Source organism: Aythya ferina (genome assembly GCF_964211825.1).
Source record: "Aythya ferina genome assembly, chromosome: 20".
Taxonomy (NCBI): domain Eukaryota; kingdom Metazoa; phylum Chordata; class Aves; order Anseriformes; family Anatidae; genus Aythya; species Aythya ferina.
This window is the reverse complement of record NC_140318.1, coordinates 11565646-11587144: the sequence shown is the minus strand read 5'-3', so window position 1 is coordinate 11587144 and position 21499 is coordinate 11565646. Positions and strand designations below refer to the sequence as shown.

Genomic DNA, 21499 nt, shown 5'->3' with positions numbered 1-21499 from the left:
GACCTTGGAGGGGGTGATCATGCAAGGGCTGTGTTTTCCTAGGGGTGAGCCCTGGTGGGGCTTGGTGAGCAGGGCAGTGCAAATAATGGCCCTGTGTGCAACTGGAGACCCCGGTGTCCCCCATACAGTGTGCATAGGTCAAACACGCCAGGCTGAGACTTGGCTGGGGACCCAGCAAGTTTGGGGAGCCTGGCATGGTGGCAGGATGTGGGTAATGCTTGGCCAGGTCCCCAGCCATGGGGTGGCCAGGACAGCCATGAGCAGGCACGAGCAAAGCACCCTGACAGTACTGGTGGTTCAGTGATGAGTCAGGGAGTGACCCGCCCAGGGCTGCACAATAGCACCCGACCCTGCAGCACCGAAACCCGGAGGAGACAAGATTCTATCAGTGTGAGGGGGCTGGCGTGATCAAAGGGCTGGGAGCTCCTATGGCTACACAATGGCTGGTGGGAGGGAGCACCGATAGCCCTTATCTGCCAGCCCCACTGAGGTGCGAAGGGCCCGGCCCTGGGGGGTGAGAGATTATCAGGATGGGAGGGTTTGCCCTGGGTGATTTAGGGCTGGGTGCAGGCAGACACAGCTGGGGGCTTCCACTCAACACCTCTCCAGGGAAATCTGTCCCAATGGAGTGGATGTTCTGGCAAACACATACATCTGAGAAGCAAGAAAGTAAAATGGTTCTTGCTGGGTCTAGGAAAATCCCTGGGCATGGTCCAGAGAGTTGGCTCCCCGAAAGTTCTGCTGTTAGAGCAAGAGGGCAGGCAGTTACTCTTGCTCTCTCAGGGAAGGTTTTGGGATGGGGGAATGGCAGCTGCCCTCCCTGCCCCTGGCATCCCCTCCTCCCCAGAGGAGACCCCCCCACACACAAAGGTCCCAGCACAGGACCCACATCCAAGCACCTGCAACAGAGCAAAGTTGCAGCAGGGCACAGCCCGCCTAGCCCCACAGCACACACTCACATGGGTCTCAAACATGGTTGTTTAATAAAATTTCCTTTTAAAATAACTACAATCCATACAACAACAATGGTCTTGGGGAGAGGGGCAGCAACCCGCATGTAACAGCACGGCGAAGAGAAAGGATCTGTGCAGTGATGACTGCTGCCATTGAGCCCTGTGGGGAGACAACCCTGCACCTCCACCATGCTAACACAGGGCCACACCACTGTCTCTGCCATGCCATACCTGCTGGGGGGTAGCTGCGCTGGCAACAGCTCCTGCACTTGCAACAGGCTTCCCTTGTGCAGCAGGTCATCGGTGGCTATGATGGTCCACACCAGGGGCTAGACATGAAAACATCTGCAAACTCATCCCAAGCCCTGTGCTAGAGGGCTTGTGGCCAGTGCAGCAGGGACGCTCTGGGACTTGGAGCATCAGGCTCTGAGCAAGGATGTGCTTGCAGCAACTGGCAAGAGCACAACTCATCCCTCTCCTGCATGCTCCACCCAGACATACAGACATGGGCAGAGGGTTCAGATGGGGCCCTGGACCCTAAGATGGACTGGAGGAGACTGTCCTCTGCCATGATGGGATGTCTGGAGAGAGCAATGGGCCAGGGGGTGTGGGGATGCTGCTAAGGACATGGGCTCCACTGGGCAAGGGTGTGGGTTTGGACAAGGGCAGGGGCCAGGGGAAATGCTGGCATGTGGAGGGAGCATTTTGGCTGCTCTTGCTCTGCACTGGGCAAAGCTATGCTTGCCCGACTGTTCTCACTCCAAAGGCTCTGTGTGGCTTGGGGAAGCAGTGCAGGAAAGACACTGTGACTTGCTTACTGCTCCTGGCCGTCTGTGTTCCTGCCCTTCTCTCTCCTTCCTCCTCCACAGCTACACAGGTTTAAAACCAAAATACTTAACCCCTTCTGATTGTTCACTGCATTGATGCCTGGGGTGAGATTCCAGCAAGGAGCAAGGGCCTCTAGGGAATCCTCCATCTCCAGTGGGCACAGCCCGGGCATGGGGTCCCTCAGGCCCTGTCACCTTGCTGGGAGGGGGGTTAGGGTGTGCAGTGGCACCAGGACTGCCAGGGCCTGCATCCCAGGGCCTCTAAGGACCAGCCCCAAAGAGGGGACAGTGCTGGCCCAGGGACCCAGGCAGACCCCCTCCTCCTGGCCAGGCACCACAGTGTGGCCTCTGTGGCGGCTGAAGGAGCACTGCGGGGAGCAATGCCTACAACCTGCCTGAGATCCCTCCTGCTCCTGCCTTTTGCTAACATGGCTGGGGAGGAGGGGACTGAGCAGGTCCTGGTGCCAGTCAGCGCTGAAGCTGCCAGAGATGCCATCAACTCCTAGGAAAGTTTCAGTCCCTCCTGGAGGGGCTTTCAGCAGTTTGGCCCCAGCTGCAGCTGACTGGCAGCACCCACTCCTCTGGGCTGTCCAGGCATCTTCAACACTGTCAGCCCTGAGCCTGCTCCCCAAATCCCACTCTGATCGTCCCCAGCTGCATTGGGAAACAGCCCTTAGCCCTCCTCAAAGCACAACACAGAGGAAGCGCCATGGCCCCGACGTCACTGGCACTGATTGCCCTTGGGCGCCCTGCAGGGCTGGTGCGTTCCCCGGAGCTGGAGCAGCGAACAGATGGCAGGGACGCGATCACATCGGCAAAGAGGACAAGGACACTGGAAACGGGGGCGACCCCCCCCTCCCATAGCTGTTAGTGGGTGTTTATTGGGCAGGCGTCGAACAGTCTGGCAGAGGGACCTGTGCCCCTCGGCCCAGCATGGGCGCCCTGTGGCGCCTGGGCCATGCCGTTCCGCACACAGTCCATAGCGAGCTTGGGTGTGGGGAGGGGGGGATGTTACTGGTGCAACTTGGGGTTTGGGGGGTGTAGGGATGAGTCGTCAAACAGCGGGTTCCTCACTTCCATTTCTCCAGTCTGCAGAGTGGGATGGAGGGGAAAAGCAGAAGGTCAGGGCCGTGCTGTGGGGCTGAGCCTCCCCATCCCATGGGGCCGGGCTTGGACCCCAGCCCCAGGGCACAGCACAGCAGCACCCGAGGGTGGGAGGCCTTGGCCCCCCAGCTGGAATCCTCTGGCCAATCCTGAACAGCGGTGGGGTGAGGTGCTGGGCCCAGAAACCCATACCACAATGTCCAGCAACCTGGCTGGCAGGAATGGGGTTCATTGCCCAGACTGCCATCAACTGCCCCTTAATGGGCCTGTAAAGATGTAATGATGACCCTTAATCTGGGCCCTGATGGCCGGGCTCCGCAGCCATTACCATGTGAAAGGCTCCTTCGGGGCCTCTTTGTGCTCTTTGTACCCAGGGCTGTTAGGAGCTGCCCTTCCCCAGGGTCCCCTTCGAGCTGCAGGGTCAGAAATGCCCCCTCTGGGTCTGAGAGGTCACAAACCAACAGGATGAGCCACCCCTTCGCGTGCCCATATCCCAGTGCAGCAGGCTATCCCCACGTCCCAGTCCCTGCCCCTTCTTGGGGAGCCCTGTTCCTGCCTGTTGGAGTCTGGTGGCCTGTTGGGAGCTGACTGGGAGACAGGGAGAAGGCAGAGGGACTAGACCATTTCAGGGGCTGATGAAGGACAAGTTTAAAAGGCTCTTTGTGATGAGCCACACATCCTGGGCATCTGATTGAGCCCACCCCACAGGCACAGGGTCCCCCCAGCACACCCTGCAGAGCTCACAGGTGCCCCAGCCATCCCGTGCCCACCTTACCGGAGCCAGCCCAGGGCACTCGTACACAGTGAAGTCTCCATCCTCGTTCTCCTCATCGGATGATGCTGAGTCTGGCACCTTGGGCTCCTCTTTATGCCTGTGGAGAGAGGTTGCAGAGAGACCACATGTCCTCATCACAGGCTATTGGGATCCTCAGCCTGTGGCACAGCTGTGGCAGCTCTGGAGCTGCTACATCTTTGTTTCCAGGTAAAGGTTGCTTACTTCTCCATGGAGAGCATCTGCTGCTTTTGGTGCTGGTAGTGGTACATCTGGGCACTCTGAGCCAGCGTCTTGTCCCCAGGCTGCAGAGAGAGTGATGGCAGCTGTGAGGGCAGGGCTCTGGAGAGTCCCAGGCCTACGGCAGCTACCTTGGGGGGGCTCTGCCACGTGGGGGGACATATGCCTGGCCCAAGCACCAAAATCCCTGCAGGAAGGGAGGTGGGCACCTTACCGAGATCTTGTCATAGGGGAGAGGGCTGGCCGTTCTCTCTGCTGAGTAGTCTGCTTTCTGTGCCAGCCTGACCTCCTTCTGCAGCCTGGCGATGGGAGAGGACAGCAATGTCAGGAGTAACTCGCAGAGGGGAGCCAGTGGTCCTCCTGGGGGCCCCAGCCCTCCCACACAGATCCCTGTTCTCTGTGATGGTACCTGTGACCGGCTGCACACTTAGGCCAGGTGGCTCTGCCACTGTGTGGGGACCTGGTCACAGCCACCTCCATCCTGCAGGCCATGGGTACACAGGGAGCTGGAGATGAGCCACCAATACGCCACGGGAGTCAGCACCCAGTACCAAAGTGATGCTCACAGCATGTACCAGCGCTCTCAGGAGTCATGGTCTATGCCTGGCGTGGGGGTGTCCCACCATTGCCCTCCAGCACAGACCCTGGTGGAGATGGGCAGTGGCATGTCTGCAGTGGGACCAGCATGGACAGCTGTTACCTTTACTCCAAGACTTCCCCACGCCCTGGAGAACAGGGGAAACAAGCTTCCCAGGAACAAGGACACTGAAGGACTTGTCAGCACCAGCAGGTTTGTGCTTACCTGCACCAGCAGACTGCAGCCACAATCAGAGCAGAGATCCCAGCCACTGTGCACACCACGATCAGCCCTGTGGAGGGGACAATGGGGTGAGCCCCAGCTGTGCAGCGCCCACCCTGCATTGCCCAGAGCAGTGCAGAACCAGCGTGGCCACTGCCAGCCTATGTTTCCCAGGTGAGGGTGTGAGACCTCCCACATCTGTCTTGTGGGCCTTACCAAGCACCACGTCGTCATTCGAAGGGATGGGGGATGCCTCCACAGGATACTTCGTTGCTGCAGTGCTGGTAGAGGTGGAGAGGGTGGCAGCTGCCTTGCTGCCAGCTGGGCCCCTCCGCAGAAGCTCCTCTCTCAACCTGCTGGGCACTCGCTGTCTCCCAGTGGTGGCTGGGGTGGCTATGGGACAAAGCTGGGTGTGAGCAGAGCAGCATGCCTGGTGCCCAGATGCATGCCTGAGAGGGATGCAGCTAGGGAAGGCCTGGCCCAAGTCACTCAGGGCCAGGAACTGGGCAAGCAGGGGACATCCCTGCATGGGGAGGAACAGCAGCCTCCTCCAAAAGCAGGGCTGTGCAGCGCCTGGTGGCTCCAGGCTGGCACTGTTGTTCTGTCCCGGTCAGCCAGGGACTGGCAGGAAACTTGGGTGTGATTTCCTGCCCCATGAGCTCCCCAGTTCTGAGCAGGACTCTACTGACTGGAAGTAGCACTTACTCCTGGGCTTGCCATCCTGTAGTGCATGGGGTCGAGTAGCGTCCTGCCTGGCCAGCACGTCTGCCAGAAAATCAATTTCTTCCTCTAAGCTGGGAACAGACGTCCTCCCTACACCAAGAGAGACATGTGTGTGAAATGGATGCCCTGGGACAAGAGCCATGGAGTCACTCCTGTTATGCAGGATGAGGGCCCAGCCCAGAGACCACATCGAGCATCCGCCTGAGAAGGGGCTCACATTGCTATTTAGAGTCCATCCCCAGTCCAATGTAGCTCTCTGACACACTGATGGTCCCAAAGCTGAGAAAGCTCCTAACCACTCTTTGTAAAGTTTTCATGCCACAAACTCCAGAGGCTGCATGTCAGGGAGCAACCAACCACAGCCACAACCACCTTAATGGAGGAGCCCGTGGTCCCTGTGAGGTCCCGCAGGAGCAGTCAGCCACCAGCATGTGCTGCTCAGGAGCTACCATGTGTCCCACTCCATCACAGCGCAGAGCACAGGGACACAAGCCAGACTGCGAGAGGCACCTGGAAGCTGTTCCTCTGCTGTGGGGTGTGAGGGACAGCTCTGACAGGGGCAAATCTCAGAACAGCTGCAGGCCCAGAACTGCCAATTCAAGGCCAGTGAAGACACACCTGAATGCTGGCCCCAGTCCCAAACTTTCCTGTACACATCAGGGGTCTTGGACTCATCCAGAGGGCTAGTGGCTGGGGGAGGCTGGGACCGTGCATGCAGACCCCTGCTGCTGCGGCTTTGTGTTGCATAGGGCTGAGCTCCTCTTCACCTCCACGGGGCTCACAGGTCACTCAGCCCCTGCCCAGGCAAGTGTTGTGCTCTGCTTCCTGACTGCCACAGGCTTCTCCAGTCCCATGAGCAATGGGGTAGTGGCCAGTTCCTCCCCCAGCCCCACGCCCTGTGCAGCGGGAACCACTAGGTATCCCCAAGGCCTTGGTGGGGATTTCATGGTGGGGCAGCCCTCAGCTATGTTAACCTGACTTGGTGAGGACCCGAGCCATGAGCAGTGTGCCACCTGCAGCATGGGGCACAGGCAGGTCCCTGCCAGCCTGGGGGTGCCCACGTGCAGGGTGATAACACAGACTGGCAGAGCAGGAGGGGAACCACCACCCCATGCTTGCAGTGCCAGGCAGAACGTATGCTCACGCATATGGCTTTTAACAGGATTAAACTCAACTTCAAAGCTAGAAGACATCCCTGTTCCTGCTGCCTCTGCCTCTCAGTTGCTGCATTCAGGCTGTCCCCAGTGGGAAACCCTGGAGGGTAAACCAAGACATACAAAGGCGACATGGTGCAGGCAGTTTGGTTCCTGGATAATTCAAGGTTATAACAATTACAGCTCCTCTGGAATTTGTCATCGCTTTGAGCGTTTGGAAATAAACACTGATTCCCTCTCAGCCAGTCACAAAGACCCCTCTGCCGCCCCCGCCTACCCCTGTGACTCAGAGCTGCTGTCTGTCTGCTCAAGCCAAAAATCAGTTTTAAACAGAGACACCACGGGTCAGACAACCTTAACCCACAGGAAATGAAACCATGGCCAGGGCTGGTGCACGTCAGAACAGGGAGGTTGTGTCTCTGCACCAACATGACCCATTTAACCTGTGCTCAGCCAAGGGAGGCAAAGCCCTCATCCTGCCTGTGCTAGCACTCGCCGTCATACGTGGAACCTCACTTCGGTTGCTTTCTGGAATCATGTGCTTTGCCAGGTATCTCAGCACCTGCTTTAAACGTGCATGCAGAAGGCTCCAAAATTAGTATGAAGAGCCACTGATCTCCCTGAATCCCTCCACCCCAGCTCCCCAGGAACCTCCCAGCCCAGGGCCCAGTCCCTGTCCCCATCAAGGGATGCTGCAGCTGGAGCATTGCACATGCCCATTTTGCCTGGCTCGTACACCCAGATTTCCACTGCCAAGGCATTTTGCAAAGTAGCACAAGCTGTGAAGGCAACAGCATGAGGTTTGGGTTTGTGCCACCAGTGCCAGGATGAAGAGGTTAGCATTGCAGTGCCAAGGTGCTGACATGTGGCCAGGCTTCCCTGCCAGGAAGGGGCCAAGCCGGACAGCCCCTGCATACCATGGGGGCAGCCCTGTGCCCAGCAGGGACAGCCCTGTGTGGGCTCTCTGCCACATTTAGGACAAGGACTGTTTCCATTCCAACATCAGCTGTGCCAAGGGACTCCAGGGAATGGCCCTGCCTATGCAGACCTGTGGTCACCTTCAGGCTTAGGGAATCTGGGCTGTTATTTGTCCCTCTGGTAACGGGGTGTGCAGCCCATGTCATAGTTGTGCTGTGATACCCTTTGCCTTGGGCAGACGCTAAAAAGAAAAAAACAACAAAATGCTGGAAGAACCATACAGAAAGGGAAGAAAGCAGCTCCTGAGGTGCTCTGGGACACAGCGCTCAAACCCTTTCCAATGTTTAAAGTGGCACTAAAATCATTAAAGCAGATTTGCCATTTGCTCATTTTCAGATTTGCTAGGAGATTCCAGGTCAGGTGACTCACCTGCATTAACCAGTTTTATTTCTAAGTTCCCTTTCAGCTGCTAAAAATCCCCATACCCCTATTTCACTTGGTTTGAAATGAATACAGACTTTTTCATTTTTGGCCATTAAATTTTAAAAGCATTTAATTTTAATAGCAGCAGAGATTTTCCCCAGTGATAACCATGTCTGCAGCATTTACAGGGCATGGCAAGCAGCAGCATGGCACTGACGAAGGATCCCACTGGGCACTGAGAGCAGTAGAACTGCTGCAGTGAAGCCCCAGACCAGCAGCTGCTCCCCAGGTGATGGAGCTGTAGTCCCAAACCTGCCCTGCTGCATTGGCAGCTTTGGGGAGACCCCATGTAGGGCTTCAGAGACCCCACCTTCAGCCCTGCCCACAGCTGGTGCCGTGCAGTGGCCCTGAACCACAATTTGGGACAACCCTGTATGAGGGTGAAGGCAAACCTGGGGGCTGCCCTATGTGTGGAAGTTCAGGGGGCTGGGATGCAGGGCAGTCTCTGGTAGAGTTTGCTGAAACTGAGGACTGAGCCTTGCTGAAGCCCAGGGGTGGAAACAGAGAGGCCAGGGAGATGCATGGGGGGTCATCAGAGAGAAGGATGGCCACAGCTGTCCCTAGCACCTGTGCCAGCAGCTGAAAGCAGCACCCACAGAGGAGGGCAACCAGGTACGCCACGATGTTGCTGTCATTCCAAGGAGATACTTGCCATCCCATGAGCAGGCTGTCCTGCGAGCCAATACCTTGAGTTCCCTCAACGAAGCAGAGTGGGCACGCTGGGCAGGCAGCAGACATGCAGCACGCACCCAGGCACAGGGTGCACACCAGGCAAGCCCTAGGCATGCATGGGGTGTGGGTGCCCTCTGATGGGGGCTGCCAGCACCTGCCTGCAGGCAGGCCCAGCCAGGCTGGCACGCAGTGCTGACAACCCCAGCCTGGGGCGCTCCCTGCCCGTGGTCTCCTGTGCATGACTCTGCAGTGTGCAGGGGTCTCACCATGTAGGGTCTGGGTACAGCAGAGAGCATGAAGGGACATGTGCAGTCTTCTGCTCCAGGTGGAGGAAACCTGGCATTGACAGTGTAAACATCCCAGCCCCCATGGGAAGTCATAAAATTTTTACAAATCCACTTATTCACACCATCTTGCTCCAGGTAAGCAGATGCCTTCCCAAGTGCAGGGCAGTGCAGCAAGTGGGGCTGGCATCCCCCCTTCCCCTCTTCCCAAAGCGCTTCCCCCAGCCTGGATGGGCTCAGCCCCATCTCTGCCAGACCCTGCCCTGCTGCAGGCTCTGTGCTGGTGGGGTTGAGCAGCAGCACGCAGCAGCAGGGACCTGACAGTACAAGCCGCGTCTTGCAACCCTCAACACAAACCCACCGCAGCATGTTCAAACGGCACATGGATTCAGCCCTGCTCTTCCCACAGTGCACTGGCAATCATCTGGGGACTCAGATCCCATCACAACCCCGAGGTGACCTTGGAGCAGGGAGCGCCAGTGAGGAGAAGGCAGTCTGCAGGCAGTCTGCTGCAGGATGCTCCACAGAGAGTCCAGTGCACCCCATCTCACCTCTGTGCTGGTGCTGCGCTGGGTACACCAGAACGCCCATGCATGCCATCACCAATGGGAGGAACACGCGGCTCACGTGCATTATCCACTTGAGACCCAAAGCAGCGCGTCTTGCCCTGAAAAGCCAAGCCAGCAGCACACACTGCTGCTCTCAGTGCCGGCCTGGCTGCCTGTGTGCATGAGTGGGTGCGCCAGGGAGAAGAACCCTGGCTCCTGCCCACACTTCTGCTGGGAGCTGCAGCCAATCATGGGAATGGTGCTGCAGCGAGCACCGCAGCAGCTGGGATCCCAGGATCAGCGTCACTGGCAGTCGCAAGTGTCTCAAGGATGCCTAACCATTTAAAGGGGCTGCCCACACTGCGTGGGCAGCCCTTTTAAAGGTTTAGGCATCCTTGAGACATGGCAACCACCCTGTTTCCAAGCTGGCATTGTATCTTCCCCTCCACAATGCAGATATCACAGCTCCTCTGCATCCTTGCAGAATCTCCTGGCTGTACTGAGAGAGCTGGGAGCTGCTGCTTGCTGCCAGATGGAGATGGAGGGTCAGTGCCCAGGATGCAAAAGCAGCCACAGAAGAATTGGTGCCTCCCTGCCACCCACTCTACAAAAGGTGCTTCGGGATGCTGCTGGTCCCCTGAATGCTAAAAGAGGATTTGGGAGGGTAATAGTTTTCTTCCACACCTTTGCTGCAATGCCAGGCTGGCCTGCTGCAAAGGGCTGAAGTGGGAGCCAGAAGTTGGTGGTGTTGCTTTAAACTGCAGCTGGAACAATGCTGGCAGCAAGGCCAGCAGAGGCACCTACATGTTTACCGCCAAGGAAAGGATGCTGCTGCAGCCCTGCATCTCTTTACCAATGCTGGCACAGAGCAGGGTTGCTATGGAGATGTAGGCACATGTGCAGCCCTTCCTAGAGGGAAATTCACTCCCAAGACTTTACAGAACAAACCTCAGCCCGCTAGGAGAGCCGTTCGGCACCCCTGGAAGCAGAGTCTTTGTGTGGAATACCTATCTGTCTGTCGGACACCTGCTTGCTGCTGAGCACCAAGCCCAGACCTCATGCCAGCACCTTCTCACAAGCACTTGTGTTTCAGCACAGTCCATGCCCTCTGACTGACAGCCAAAAGGCAGCACAGAGCCAGGACCACTTTGCTTTGGTTTTCTTCCCTCTAATTTAAGGGGTGATCTTTCTACCAGGAGGTTGATGCAGGAGGTAGGAAGGATTGCCCCCTGCATGTCTGCATGCAGGAAGCATGGGCTGGGGAAGATATCTGCAGATAAAGACAGATGAGCCATGGGCTAGGGGCAGGGAGCAGAAACCTGTGCCAGGAGCCCTGTGCTTGAATGCTGCCCTGGAGGACTTGCCCTGCAATGGCTGGGTGCTGCCACCTGCCAGGTCCCCACAGCCTTCATGTCCACACAGGTCTCACTGCCTTAACAGCACTACAGCAGGATCCCAAAGGTGCTCAATGCACAACAACCAGAACTCAAACCATCTCCCTGGATGACCCCATCCCTCCACAAGGCAGCATGGATTTGGGGGAGCTGGCTCTGGGTCCTGCTGCAGCTCAGCCCCATGTATTGGGCCCTGCCAAGGCACGGAGCAAGCCAGCAGTGGCACGGTCCCTGCACTTGTGGGACAACCAGGACCCCTGGCCCTCCCCATCTCCCCAAGGGAGCCCATGTGACCACCTGCTCAGCCTTCCACAAATCTGGGGCCATTCACTGGAGGCTCGCTCCCCTGAATATTTCATGGTACTGCTTGAAACACAAACACTGACATAGATGGCTCTGACTTAGGAGGTGCATGAGCACTCATCCTCCCCACCTGCTTGCCTGTCTCCTGCGCAGCCTGGCACCACTGCTGTGGTCTGTCCCAGGATGTGACAAGCTGCCCAGAAGATTTTGGGTGCTTCCCTGTCCCTGGGACTGCTATGAAGGGCTGTGTCACACGCTGTTGTGCTGTGCCAGCAGGGATGTTGTGTTGCATGCCAACACCATGCCCCAACCCCTTGGGCCAGTGCTGCAGGGTGCCACCAAGTACAGCAGCTGGGTGCCAGGAGAGACCCTGGGCTCTGCTGGCCATTGAAAAGCCTACAACCCTTTAGCAAGAAGGTTTGGGGGCTGAAGGAGTGAAAAGCAAGTGAAAAGGGGTGGTTGGAGGAACACACTGGTTTGCAGGGAACACTCTTGCCCCTGACTACAGCAGCATGACAGTTCTGTTGCACAACAGTTGCTTCAGTGTGGCTCTGTCTCCACCCTGCATTTCCCAGGAAGTTTCTGTGTCACACCTGTGGCTCCAGGGACCTGTCCACAGGGCAACCACAGGCACCCAAAGTGCCTGGCAGGTAACTGCGGCTGCACAGCAGGATGCTGGTACCCAGTGATGCTCTGAGAAAGTTGCCCTTCCTTCCTCTGTATTGTTCCCAGCTGCATTTCCAGCAGTGCTTTCCATGCGCAGGGGTCCAGCTCTGGTTGGGGAGCACTGCCACCCACCAAACTGCACTCACACATGCACCAGGTGCACGAGGGCCTGTGCAAAAGCATCTGGCACACAAAAGCCAAAACATGCCATGTGGCAGTGCCATAGCAGTGCAGAAGCCCCAGTCACATACCCAGATCATCCCCAGTGACACCTCCAAGCAAGCAGTATGCGTGGGCACTGCCAGGTCCTGGCTCCTTCCCAACACAAAGAGGCTGCTTGATTTTAGTAAAAGCAAAAATAATTGGTTGGAGATGTAGTTAGAGCTTTATTTTGCCTGGATATTGAATCTGCAAAAAAAGCCTTGGGGGCAGTGGTGGGGACAGAACAGAAGCTTGAAGCTTTCCAAACCACACAGAGTCAAAGGTCACCCTAGACAACTCACATACCTGGCTCCACCTGCACAGGCTGTGCGGGAAGATGGGTGTCTCTGTGCCGTGGGCATGTTGGGCAGAGTGCTGCATGCAGCCACGCTGGGAGCACCTCCATGTGCCACAGCACAGTGCTGAATGGCACTGGGATTGGGCAACCACAGGTTCCTGCTCCCTGGGGATGCTGTCATCATCTCTGCCCTCTGCAGAGCAACTCAGGCTGTGCCACAGCCCCATGGTCTCTCCCAAAAGGAGCAGGGGGACAAGGCACCCTGCAGCCTGCAGTGCCCTGCGCACAGCTGGACAGGGCTCTCACCCAGCAGACTTCATGCTATTGACTCAAAGCTTCCACATGCGAATGCCAGGCTGTTAAAACGTCATCAGAAGAGATGGCAGCCCGAAGCAGATCCTTGTCTCCATCTCACTATGACAGCTGCTCTGTGAAGAATGGTCTCCCTTGCTGACTCTGCATGCAAATGGAGAGGCAGGGATGGAGCAGAATGGGGAGGGTCAAAGCAGCACAGGAAAGAGCAAAGGTGAACTCTGCCATGAGCTACCATGAGCTGCAGCACTAAAGAGCCCAGGCCAGGCTGGGGAAGCCTTACCACACTCAGTGCTTATGGCACACAGGGGCCTGAACCACAGGCCAGTGTTATCAGGACAGTGTTACAAACCAAGGTGAACCAGGTATTTAAAACCCAAATGCCAGCACAGATCAGCTCTGGATTGGGTGACATGGTGGTTCTAGCTGTGGGCACCTGCTTGCATCAGGTCTGCACAAGGCTCTGTGCACCCAGAGCCACTACTCTGCTGCTGCATGGCCTGGGCCTCTGTGCCACCACCTCTGCTCCTCCAAAGAGCCCCCACCCAGCACAGGCAGCACGGGAGCATCCCTGTGTCCACCCAGGCCCCTTCTGCCCCTGGGCCCTCAGGTGGCACCCATGGGTCCTGGCAGGGCCCTGCAGCAGCTGTAGTTTCCAGCACTGCCATTTGTGCTGCTGCCAGCCCAGCCACTGTAGGCCTGAGTGGCTGGAGGAAGGTGTGGAGGGGAGGGCAGTGCTCTGCACACTTGCTGCCAGCTCCAAAACCACCCTGCACCTGAGGCAAGGTGGGGCTTGGGGCAACACAGCAGAGCTGAGGCTGCCCAGGTGCTGGCAGGGACATGGCTGCAATGCAGTGGGGGTGTCAGATGATGGGCAGCAGGGGTCAGGTGGGGTCACAGGCCAACAGATGCAGTCCCAGGGCTGGGGCCACAGGCAGGAACATGGGAACTTGCCCCCCACCAGGGCACGGGGTGGGTGTCCATAGGGCAGGCAGAGGCAGGCAGGGGTTGCAGGACGGGCGTATGGACGTACCGCTGAGTGAGAGCTTCTTCTGGACACATCGTCCCTTGTCATCCTCCAGGAACTGGGGCAGGCAGGGGCCGCAGGCACCTGAGCCTGGTGGGCAGAACTCCCGTCGCTGCAGGGTGCAGTCCAGGCTCCGGGGACATGGCTCTGCTGCAGGACAGGAAGACACACATCAGGCAGAGCAGAGGGGTTGGAGGTGCCCTTGGGCCAGGCACCTAGTTGGCTCGCAAGCTGTCCCTGACCAGCACTGCTGCCTTCACAAACCACAGCAATTAAGCATGTGTTCTAATGATCAATGCAAGCTGGCATCGAGGCAGAACTGGGCAGGTTCTGCTCAGTGTACACCAGGCACAGTGGGATGGGGGCAGTGCAGCTGGCCTAGCCCTGCTCTTCACCTCGCCATGCCCAGATGTGCCCACCCGTGAGGCACTGTGTAGACACAGAGAGGTTGGCCCCACAGAGATGGATGCCTGGCTCAGAAAGGCACCGAGTCCCCAGCTGGCTCAGAGCAGCAGGGGGCACCCTGCCACTGCTCCTGGGTACCACCGCTGTGGAGGTGACCCCGCCGTTTCCCCCCAGTGCCCCAGCTTTCCATAGGGCCCTGCGGGAGAAGGGCCAGGCCCAGCTGCCCCCCAGCCTGGTTATGAGTCAGGCTCCCAGCACCATCCCACGCTTTGGGAGCCATTCCTGTCATCCCTTGCATCCCCAAAAGCACCCAGCTGCCAGGGCCATGCTAGGGAATGTGTCCCCTGCCTGCTTGTGGGGATGGCAGTGCCAGGTCAGCCCTGGAGCAGCAGGGTGCTGACTTCAGGAGTACCCCACGAGAAGGGGAACACCAGCTTCTGGGGCTTTCCTTTGCGTCCCTATCCCTGCAGCATGCCCAGGACGAGCACAGGGCAGCCACTGCTGCACCCAGGCACAGCGCAGCAGAGGACTCTGACACAGGATAAAGGTGCCAGAGCTACCTGTGCCTGCATCACTCGAGGGCCACCAACAGCGTCTCTGCCCCCCAGCGGGAGAGAGGCGCCAGGTGTGATGTCACCCAAAGTGTCCTCGCCGTGGGGCTGTGTGGTTACCTTGCTGGTACAGAGAGTGCAGCGGCATGGCAGTGATGGCTGCTATGGCCCTGCACTGGCCACCTGTTGCCCCCTCCACACCCTGTGGGGCATCGCACTAATCGCTCTCAGGCTGGCAGAGCTGCCATCTCAATTTAACGAAGGACAGCAGAGCTGCCTTTGCTGCAATGGTTTATTGTGCAGGCGGTGTTTTCTCAACATCTCCAATGAGGCCCCATTAGGACAGCAGCCTGATCCACTGAAGCCCAGCGCCGTGTGCACAGCAGCAATCTGGTGTGATTTGCTCAGGGTATGCTCCTGCACGCCACGGCTGGGAAGAGGCTGGAGGCACTTAATGCAGATAGTTTAAAAGCATTAGGAGCATGAGAAGCAAGTCATAGCTGCTTCCAGAGCTTGATAATTTCTTCATTAACAGAAGAAAGCAACAGCCAGACTGAAAAAACTAAGGACAGAAAGCAACAGGGGAATCAAAAGTTTCAGAAGGCACACCTCTGTGAGAAGGCAGCAGCGAACAGCTTGCCCCAGCTGCTAGGCACAGGCACAGAGCGGGGTTCTGGGTCACAGGGACCCCTGTGCCTGCAGCTGGCCCCTCCAGACTCAGCACAGGGCTTGGCCATGCAGAGCACTTGTGAGGTGAATTAACGTGCAATGGAAAAATAATTGGGTCTTTAAGCACAGGAGCTGGACTTGGCCTGTCTGCTGCTTGCCTGCCCTGACCTCCCTCTCAAGGCCACATTCGACTTAAAATCACACACCAAAAAAAAATAAAAAAAAAAATCAGCAGCTTAAGTGCAGGAGGTTTCAGGGCAGCAGAGCCAGCAGCCTCGGGGATGAGGACACCCCACATCCCTGCAGGGTGACACCCAGCCTGAAATTCAGGTGACTGTTTCCCACAAGGCCAATTGGAAGCCATGGTCCTGGCATCCTCAGCCAGTGCCCAGCAACCAGTTAAATAAAACTCAGCCTGCAATATATAAAAGGTTGTTATCTTTGTTTGAGGAACGAGCTGTGCCTGTGCAGCTGTCACGGGTTGGGATTAGGAGTGAGACAGACAGGCACTGATCTAATTAAGCTCCCGATGTTTAATCAATCACTGGTTAGTGAGCAGATATTGCCATGTGGGCACACTGTTGGGGATTGGGGTCCCTGTTCTGCTGTGACAGCTCTGGGGCCCCATGAGCCCTCTGAAACCCTGCCCTGTGCACCAGCAGACAGATGATGGGGCGCACCTCCTGTTGCAGGGTGAACTGCCAGGATAGGACCCTCTGCAGCACTCTGTGACAACCTGCACTGGCTGAGCCTGTGGGTCCCCCTGCACGTGGACCCTGAGGCAGATGCCCATGCTGGCAGCCTAAAGCATGCACACATACAGCACGCGCTTCCTGTGTGCACCGCAGTAACAGACTTGGCATGTCCCCATGGTCACACCTTGGCCTCAGGCTCAGAGCCCAGGATGGGGTGGGGAGGTGAGGTCCAGGCTGGCCCCAGGGTACAGGGACTGCAAATTGCTGCAGCTCGCCTGGCCACAGCACTTTCCCAAATCCACAGCACCCCCTGTCATGGACACTGCACAGCCATGCAGCCTAGCCTGCAGGATGGTACAGGCCAGCTGCCAGACACGCAAGAGGAGCGTACCATAAAACAGTACCCAAAGCATGGCCCAGAACACCATGCCCAGATGTGCTGAGGAGGTCTGGGGGTGGGGGATGCTCCATCCAAGCCTCCTGTGCAGACAGAGCAGTGAGAGGCAGATCTGCCTCTAGCTCAGTGCAGCGTGAGCAAAGGCAGCACCTGACACTGGGCTTTGGGCTGGGACAAGGTGCCTGCCATGCTGGGGAAGGCTCCGTGGCTCCCCATAGACAGAGGCACACGCAGGAGCTGAGCCTAAGGACAGCCCTGCTGCCAGCCTGTGCAGGAGGGCCAAGTAAGCTGACACAGCCAGTGTGGAAAAACAAACATCAGGGTGAACATTAGCTAAGAGCCTATGGGACTGGCCCTGTGCATGGGAGGAAACGCTGGTCTGAGAGCTGTGTACACACACACACACACACAAGCACAGACATACACTCACACCAATACATTATCCGGGCTGGTAAGCTCAGCACAGCTCTCCCAAGCCCTAAGGACCCATGTCAGAGCCTCCAGCTTCTACGTGGGGAGAACCATCCTGGGGCACCCGCTGCCACCAGCCCCAGGGCAAGCAGCGCACCTGCCGCACTGTCCACCTCAGGCTGGTCTGAAGAGGTGCTGAGCTGCTGACACTTACAGCCCCGAATAAAATGTTTTTTGAGATTTGTGCCAAAACACAAATATGAAAAAAATAAATCAAGGAGGACATCCGGGTGACAATGGAACACAGGAAGTTCTCTTGGTGTTTAAGTCCAGCAGATAAAAGTTAACGTAAGAGGGAAATTAATTAGCACTGAAGGCTGGTATGAGCACTCACACTGTACACAGGTGACACCCAACCTCCCGGGCTAATGGGGCCCCAGCCCCAGTGGCAATGCCAGCAACGTGAGCATGCAATGCATGCACTAGTGCATCAGCTATGGCAGCTGTGTGGTCAGGGGGGCTCTTGCCTGCCTCCTGCCAGGAGCAAAGCCACCCTAGGGCCACAGGTGAGGAGGGAGAAGGATCCGGCCCTGCACAGAAGCAAAGTGAAGCCCCCAGCAGGCAACAGCTCCCACCCTGTGGCCTACCATGACCAAGCTGAGTCATGGCGACACTGCAAGGGGAGAGACTGGGACTCCCTGGGGACAGGGGGCAGGTCTTTGCTGCCACCAGAGCAGCATAGCTGCCTTCTCTTCACATCCTGCAGGAGCCACTGTGCTGGGATGGTCACATCTGGGAAATGCAACCCGTGGCCTTGTCACTGCCTGGCTGGGCTGCCGGGGGTGCTGCTCACCTGCCAGGGATGGGGACTACTTTGATACAGCCCCTAGAGACCTGTCAGAGGCCAGGAGGCAGCTGCTTCCTGCTGGAAAACTGCCAGTGCCTCTGCAAACACAGCCCAGCAAGTTCTCAGCAGGTCACTCCTCCTCCTCCTCCCCCAGCCAGGTGACGTGGCAGCTGCTCTGAGTCTGCTCACAACCTGCCTCCCTCATCAGTGTTCCCAGCAATGTTGCTGTGAGCTGGCACCAGTCAGGGCTTTTCTCCCAGAGTCACCTCTGCAACCCGCTCTGATGGCTGAGCTGGCCCTGAGCAAGGGGGTGGGCAGCCCTGCTGCTCCGTGCCGCAGACCACCAAGTGCTGGTTCCCACAGCAGCACTGGTTTGTCCATGCAAAAGGGGGAGAAATGGCACAGGAGCTCCCATCCCTGTCAATGCAGAGGCTAACACTGCTCCCAACCCTGCTCCGCTGGTCCATGCTGGAGGCTGCAAATAAATCAACTTGCAGCTTAAAGCACTTGCCTGCCTCCTTGTTTGGTGGGTTTGTTCAAGCAACACCACCACAGCACTGGGCTTCCCCAGCCTGCATGCCTCCATGAGTGGCTTGCCTCAGGGCTTTCAGCTTGTTTGAGTTTTGTCCTCTCCAGACAGGCAGGTGCAGAGGTCTGGCACAGGCTGTCCCCCGAGCCACAGTCAAGTGACAGCCCTGCAGGGCTGGGCAGCCACAGGTGGGAGAGGACGCAGGATCTGTGCCAGCTGATGGCTGCCTGTGCCAGCCTTGCAGACATCGAGATGGGCTCCTGGAGCTGTGTCCCCCTCCAGATGTGTCAGCTCCAGGCCCAGTGACAAGGTGCAAAGGCCAGGGCAGAGATGGGCCCTGACTCCAACCCCCCAGGGTAGCACAGGGCAGGAGAAATGCACAGGGGACAGGCCACCTCTGCCTGCCTTGTTCCTGGGGTAGGTGCTGCAGCAAGGACACTCAGGGGCCTTGCACCCTTCCTGCAAAACAAATCCCTCCCTGGAAGGCTCCCCAGTGTTTTCAGCCTGTAAGGGTGCACTCAGAGGCTCACCATGCTGCTCCTCAGGAATAAGCTGTAATGGACAAGGAGTGAGCACCCATGGGTGCTGTGGGAGCCCAGAGTGCCAACATGGAGAGTTAGAGCCAAACCCACCCAAGATGCTGGGGGGGATGCAAAACCTTTGCTATCCTCAAGCCACCTTGCCTTACTTCAGTTTTCAGTAAGACCACATTACCTCAGAGCTGGTCCCTGCAGAGGCATCACTTGCCATGCCCTGGGGCATGTCTCGGCAGTGTCCCTGACATGCTGGGAAGGGACTGAAGCTGCAGTACAGGGCTGTAGGGAGTGTTCATCCTCCCTGAGGAGAGGGCTTTGGAGGAGTGGGAGAGGAGGACGGAGGATGGGGTGGAGATGGATGGGAGCAGTGCAGAGCATGGAGTGGTGAGTTCCACACAGCACCTGCTTTGGACAACATATACAGTACTGCCAGAGCAGATCCTGACTACAAACACCTCAAAAACTCAATGAACTCTTGTTTTCCCACTCCTCAGAGCAGGGAAGGGGTAGCACCAGACGTTCTCCCTGTGCTGAGCTGAAGGAGCAGTATTTCATTTAATTGCTACTAAAATACCTGACTGGACAGAAAAATTGCTATTCACCACCTTGGCAATTTGCCTGGCACATCAGGGAAACAGGAGCAGGATTAATGGGCATTGCAGGAAGGGGAGATAGCACTAGGATGGATGAAAACAGCTCCTGTGAACCACAGCTCCTGGCCCCACTGGCCCTGCTGACTAGGTGAAGCTGCTGCTTACTTGGAGATACCAGGGCAGGGCCAGGAGGCAGCGATGGACAGGGACCTGGGACCCTTCTTCCCTGCCCCGCAATTGCATTGCCTGCAGCAGGTGGGCTGGCAGCTGCCTGGGGGGCAGGACCCTGCTCTCCAGTGGCCACAGGGGACCACTGCTAGCCATGCATTTCTCATGGGAGTGGTCATCAAGCCTAGGCACATGTCACACCTCACCCCTCCTAGAGCCACACAGGTCTATCTGCCAGGTGCGCGGAGTGAACTGGGGACACTGAGCCAAACAAGACCCCATCCTCCATCCTGTAGCCCTCTCACTGCATCCAGCGGATCCCTAGGCAGCTCCAGCCCCATGGGGGCTGCACAGCACCAGGAAGATCAGGCATCTCCTCCCCACCAGCTCTGCAGCACTGAGGCCTGCCTCCAGCCACAAGTGATTTGCTTTACATATTCAGGAAGAGACTAAAAAAAAAAGAAAAAAAAAAAAAGGAGGAGAAGAAATAGATGTTACATGCAATTTACTTGGTGCAAGCCAAGCATCATGTACTGCATGCAGAAGACATTCTCCAGTCAGACTGATGAGGTACTCTTGGTGTGGATGGAGTTAGGGGGGAGTTGAACTCCCCTACACTGGGGATACCAGGCTCACACTGGTGTCACCCCATGCCAAAAAGAACTTGCTGTACTCTGCAGCTTAGAACATCCACCTCTGTTCTGGTTTACCAGGCTTTGCTCAAGCAAATACCAATTTATTCATTTTCCTTTTTTTTTCTGCGTGGACACTGAAGTTTGGGGGAGGGTAGACTGTCCCACAAGCTGCTGCCTGCAGGTGCTCCCCCCCGACAAAAACCCGGCAAGGGGCTGCCATGGATGTTCTCCTGATGCTGCCCAGCAGCAGCTCCATGCCCCAGGCCCCATGGCTCCAGCCAGCACAAGCAACAAGGCCCAAGTGCAGAGAGCAGTCAGGTGGGCAAGTCATAGGGCCTCACCCAGGGAGACCCACTCTTGCACCCTGTTATGCTCCAGGACAGCATCGTGCAGTGCTGCAGATTCTCACTGCACTGGGGACTGCACCAGCATCGCAGGGGATGGGCATCCCTGGCACCACTGCTGCAGTTGCACGGCTTTACGGTGCTGAGCATGGGCCCAACCAAAGCCTCAAGCAACTGGACTTCAGTGGTCCCGCTCCTCTCCTCCCAGCACTGACCAGGCAGGCTCGTGCTGATGAGCAGGGCAGCCTGCTGTGCAACAGAGGCTGGAGAGGTACCAGGGCACAAAGAGCAGAACCACTCTGCGGTGCTGTCGCTGCACCAGCTGCTGTGAGAAGGAAGCAGAGGTAAGCCCATCCACCCTGACTGAGCACCCGAGGAGCTGACAGACCAAGTGCAGGCATGGCCACAGCATAGAATCATAGAATACCCTGAGCTGGAAGGGACCCATAAGGATCATCAAGTCCAACTCCTGGCACCACACAGGTCTACCCAAAAGTTTAGACCATGTGACTAAGTGCACAGTCCAAACGCTTCTTAAATTCCAACAGGCTTGGTGCAGTGACTACTTCCCTGGGGAGCCTGTTCCAGTGTGCGACCACCCTGTCTGTGAAGAACCTCTTCCTGATGTCAAGCCTAAACTTCCCCTGCCTCAGCTTGACACCATTCCTGTGGGTCCTATCACTGGTGATTAAGGAGAATAGGTTGGCGCCTGCCCCTCCACACCCCCTCACGAGGAAGTTGTAGACCTTGATGAGGTCCCCCCTCAGCCTCCTCTTCTCCAGGCTGAACAGGCCCAGTGACCTCAGCCGCTCCTCATACGTCTTCCCCTCTAGGCCTTTCACATCTTTGTCACCCTCCTCTGGACACTCTCCAACAGTTTTACATCCTTTTTGTACTGTGGTGCCCAGAACTGCACACAGTACTCGAGGTGAGGCCACACCAGTGCAGAGTAAAGCGGGACAATCACCTCCCTCAACTGACTAGCAATGCCGTGCTTGATGCACCCCAGGATACGGTTGGCCCTCCTGGCTGCCAGGGCAC

General features: G+C 57.4%; 1 protein-coding gene across 2 annotated transcripts in view; it reads right to left on the bottom strand.

The window, feature by feature from the left end:
- Window positions 1-964: 964 nt before the first annotated feature.
- Window positions 965-21499, bottom strand: part of NPDC1 (neural proliferation, differentiation and control 1) — a 29766-nt gene continuing 9231 nt past the window's right edge. Inside the window, exons 2-9 of one of the 2 annotated variants that reach the window (XM_084494548.1) lie at window positions 13685-13828; window positions 5401-5508; window positions 4912-5088; window positions 4699-4765; window positions 4111-4195; window positions 3882-3961; window positions 3660-3756; window positions 965-2869 (exon numbers count right to left, since the gene is read on the bottom strand). In XM_084494548.1, the coding sequence (XP_084350674.1) occupies window positions 2792-2869; window positions 3660-3756; window positions 3882-3961; window positions 4111-4195; window positions 4699-4765; window positions 4912-5088; window positions 5401-5508; window positions 13685-13828 (836 nt within the window). In that variant the 3' untranslated portion in view covers window positions 965-2791. The remainder of the gene's footprint in view (window positions 2870-3659; window positions 3757-3881; window positions 3962-4110; window positions 4196-4698; window positions 4766-4911; window positions 5089-5400; window positions 5509-13684; window positions 13829-21499) is intronic. The other variant, XM_084494549.1, reaches the window with a different exon arrangement.